At 54.7% G+C, this 3,802-nt stretch overlaps 2 protein-coding genes across 2 annotated transcripts; one reads left to right on the top strand and one right to left on the bottom strand.

Annotated features, from left to right (window-relative positions):
* Nucleotides 1-235: 235 nt before the first annotated feature.
* Nucleotides 236-1,543, bottom strand: PHACADRAFT_214722 (uncharacterized protein; the record flags this gene model as incomplete). The annotated part of the gene is made up of 5 exons (XM_007402757.1): nucleotides 236-592; nucleotides 738-846; nucleotides 904-1,209; nucleotides 1,264-1,422; nucleotides 1,488-1,543. 5 exons carry the CDS (start codon nucleotides 1,541-1,543, stop codon nucleotides 341-343), a joined length of 882 nt encoding a protein of 293 aa, XP_007402819.1. The 3' UTR covers nucleotides 236-340.
* A 2,093-nt stretch (nucleotides 1,544-3,636) lies between these two features.
* PHACADRAFT_108572 (uncharacterized protein) lies at nucleotides 3,637-3,795 on the top strand (the record flags this gene model as incomplete). The annotated part of the gene is made up of 1 exon (XM_007402756.1): nucleotides 3,637-3,795. A coding segment is annotated over one exon (159 nt), but the record flags the coding sequence as incomplete, so codon positions are not given.
* Between the last annotated feature and the right edge of the window lie 7 nt (nucleotides 3,796-3,802).

Raw genomic sequence — 3,802 nt, 5'->3', positions numbered from 1 at the left:
CTTCGCAGAAAGCACTCTCGCCGGCGTGGCCCGCGCCTCTCATCTTGCGCTGCAACTTACAAAGTGAGTTTTCGGCTACAGATGTCCATATTGATTTAGTTTGTATGTCTGACGGCGAAATAGCACTTTTTGATGGCTACAGCTAATCAGGACAGTACTTCCTTCACCGCGCCGAGGCATGAAAGAGTTCTTCGTGGGCGTCGTGAAGCATAAGATCTCGAAGTTTTGTGCTCTCAAGTCTCCATATATTCTCTGATCTTGATTCTCAACGTCTCAACATCATTACTCATCATTACTGAGTACTGAGGGGCCATCCCTATGCACCTGCCTCACCCCTCACTTACGCAATGAACCCCTTCGCCTTCCAGAAGCGTACCCACGCGCGCGCATGTTCCGCCGACATAGGTTGGAGCTCGCGCATCGTAGGGCTCGAGCGCGAGAGCGCTGCAGTCTCGTACGCGAGACCCATAGGCCCCTCAGCGCCAGCAGCCCCTGCTCCGTCCCGCGCAGCAGCCGGGCGGACAAGAGAGCGGAAAAACTCCATAATCTTCAGGGCCGGCTGTACAATCGACGGCACAGTCTCTGATGGCACCTAGTTGTATTGGTATCACATAGAAATGAGCATAAACATACGTATATTGATCCCATTGGACGGATTAGTGTACCACAGTCCCGAGAAACACGATCCTGCTCCTGGTTCACGGCTGGGCTAGCAGCCTGGTGCGCTCCGCCCAGACCTTCTCGACGGCTGGGCGCTTGAGGAGCTTGTTATGCCATTTGGCGGTGGCTGGGAACTCCTTCTCAAAGTCAACGTCCTCGAGATGCGGAGTAGTAAGGTGATTCCACCTGCGAATATAACCCATAAGCAACCAGCGTCTCATCAGCTCAATCAATTATACTTACGGTACAAGGGAAAGGTCCGCGACGGTTAGTCTGCCGTCGACGAGCCATTCCCGCGTCGACAGCACGCTCTCCAGGACACCAAAAACACGCTTAATCTCGTTCTTGTACCGCTCTATCGCGCTCGGGACCTTCTCCGGGTGGTAGAACGTGAACCAGCCGGCCTGGCCAAAGTACGGGCCTTGGCCAGATGCCTGGAAATAGAGCCATTGGAGCTGAGTGTAGTACTCGTCAGTGCCAGGCGCGATCGACAGCTTGTGCTCCTTGTCGTACTTGTCGACAATGTACTGCATGATAGCATTGGACTCCCTGTGGCGCGCAAATCAGCGAGCCGACATGCGTGAGGGGATTAAGGAGATCCACCAGACGATGAAGTCACTGTTGCTGTGGTCAATCAGCGCAGGGATACGCCCGTTCGGGTTGTACTTGATGAACTCGGGAGCCTTCTGTTCGCTCTTCTGGAAGTCGAGATATACCGACTCGTAGGTCAAGCCAAGTTCCTCAAGGACCAAGGCGACCTTCCTATAATAATGCAAACACGATCAGCGGGGCCATATCACCTTAAGTCTTGAGACGAGGATGCGTACCATCCGTTCGGGCCTCTCTTGTGAGAGAAAAGAGTGAACTGTTTGCCGTGAGACATAGTTGGTGCACAAGAGGCGGGAGAGACGTGGACAGCAGAGCACTGTAGACTTCGGGGGAGCTGCTGGAATCTCTACGTGGGGCCGACGTCTCCTTAAATACATCTCAAAGATCTGGATATACCCACCAGCATTGTGGCTCGCCAAGGCCCCCGAAGAGATCAAGAACTTGCTGGTCCGCTCAGTCACGTAAGCATCGCGGCGCTGACCACTGCAGATTGACATGAAAACAAGTGTGTGAACAGCTGGATGACGATACAGCTGCAACGCTGTTGAGCGCAACCACTCATCGGCCGCGCAGCGCTCATCCTGGAGCAGGGATGACCGATGTCGGGGGCCGTCACCCCTGCGAGTGCGCTGCGTCAGCTAACAAAAGCTTAGCAATGAACCTCGAGTTGGGAAAGTCAAGTTGTTCTGAGTGCTACAGGTCAAGGCTGAGTATTTGTCAAGTGATCTGCCCGCGTGTCGAGCGGCGGGAACGCGTTCATTGTCGGTGTACGACGCCGAACATCGTAGCAATGCGTACGAGGCGCACTGACAAAGCCGCTGCTTGGTGCGAGTCGGCGCACGTCAACCTGCATCAAAATCCGGCCTTTCAGCTATGTATTACCTCGGCAAATTAGGAAACGGGGCTAGTACCACACAGCCATAGCAGCCTAAGTCGCGGACTGGATCAGATCCAGTGAGCAGCGAATCCTTCTGATTATCTGTGCCTTCTGATGGTCGCACGCCACAAAGACTGTTGCGCCTTGCACGGAGACGATGACGGGCCCGCACAGTAAGCCAGTTGACTCGGAGGTCGAAGGTCAAGCGCGCCGTTCGAGCAGGCCGCCGTGCGGGGTAAACAGCTTCGTCGCCATCAGGCCCTGCAATCAGCCGAGGTATTAGCGCTGCACAGTCCCGACAATGTCAAACCTCTGCCGCCTATCATTGTGCATCTGGGGTTCTGTGTACAATATTCTGTCGAGAGCGATAGATTGGGACTGTACTGCATGACTTGCCGCCGGATGGTGGGAGGTTCGGGATAGCGCGATCGGCGCCTATATTACTATTCCGGGAGAAATTACTAACTGAGAGTTACTAACCTGGTTAATAACTGGTTAATAACTAGGCTAGGAACTCTGTTTTTTTCCCGCTTGTTTATAAAGGCCCGCAGGACTACTGCTACATGGGGGCCTGTGCTACAGCCGAAACAGGGTCTGTGCCGGTTCGCCTGGTACGATCTTCAATCCGGGGGCGCAAGAGATTCGCAGGACCGCGCCAGACGGCCCTGGCTCCGCACGAGCACCGAGCCAGTCGATGGACTCTACCACACCGAACCGTAGACCTACCTCTATCGGTTCTCCTCACCCTCGCAGGTTAGGAACTCCGAGGGGTAAACCATGTGTTAGTAACTAAGAATGTTTATATTATACTCGAGAATGAGCTATGCAAGGTGGGGCTCGAACGTGGCTCTATCCATGAATTGCAGGATATAACAGAACATAATAACCAGATCCTAGCATCTGAGGCCTAGCCCTATTTCACAAAATTTGCCTCTGTCCATGTGTTTCCACTATGGCCGACGATTGTGTCCGTGTCCTAACGCGGCAGGAGCTTGACTCAGACGACGCGCTGGTGCAGCTGCACGGCCTAGGGCATTTGGGTGGTGACCGCGGACCTGCCGGCATTACCAGTCCGTACCCGTCCTATAGAGAACTACCGATAGGATAACAGATGACCCAGGTCGCGTCCAGGCTGAAAAGCATCCTGCCTCCCACAACCGCAACCCAACGCCGTCCCCCCAGGGAATCCGCGCCCAAATCAAGGACGTCAGATCCGAGAGGAGACCGACGGAGGCTGCTACGCACATTGCCTTGACGCGTCGCGTGTCACTATCGCTTGGTGTATACGAGATTAGCGCGAGGGAGAACACGAAGTCAAGGATTTTCTCCCATGTGCACGCGTGCACATCCTTCGCGCGCGATGATGGCCCTGGCCGACAAGACGGATACTACCAACTTCGTTTGATAAACGTAGTCGAAAGGTGAGGTATATAGAGCGGTCCTGAATGCACTCTCGCCTCTCCATAGAACCGCCACATCTGAGCCCGGACATGTTGCCGCGCGTGGTCACGATCTTGACCCTGTTGGCCACAGTCGCGAGGGCTGTCGACCCTTGCGCCACCATAGCCGGCCAAAAATGGACATCTCCCCAGGATGTCAGGACTTGCTTCGCCTCGTTCAAAGTCGACCCGGAAATCAAGGCCAACGTAAGTTCAG

This window comes from Phanerochaete carnosa (assembly GCF_000300595.1).
Source record: "Phanerochaete carnosa HHB-10118-sp unplaced genomic scaffold PHACAscaffold_398, whole genome shotgun sequence".
NCBI classification, from domain to species: Eukaryota; Fungi; Basidiomycota; class Agaricomycetes; order Polyporales; family Phanerochaetaceae; genus Phanerochaete; species Phanerochaete carnosa.
Note: the sequence above shows the minus strand (reverse complement) of the source record. Positions and strands in the feature narration are given on the sequence as shown.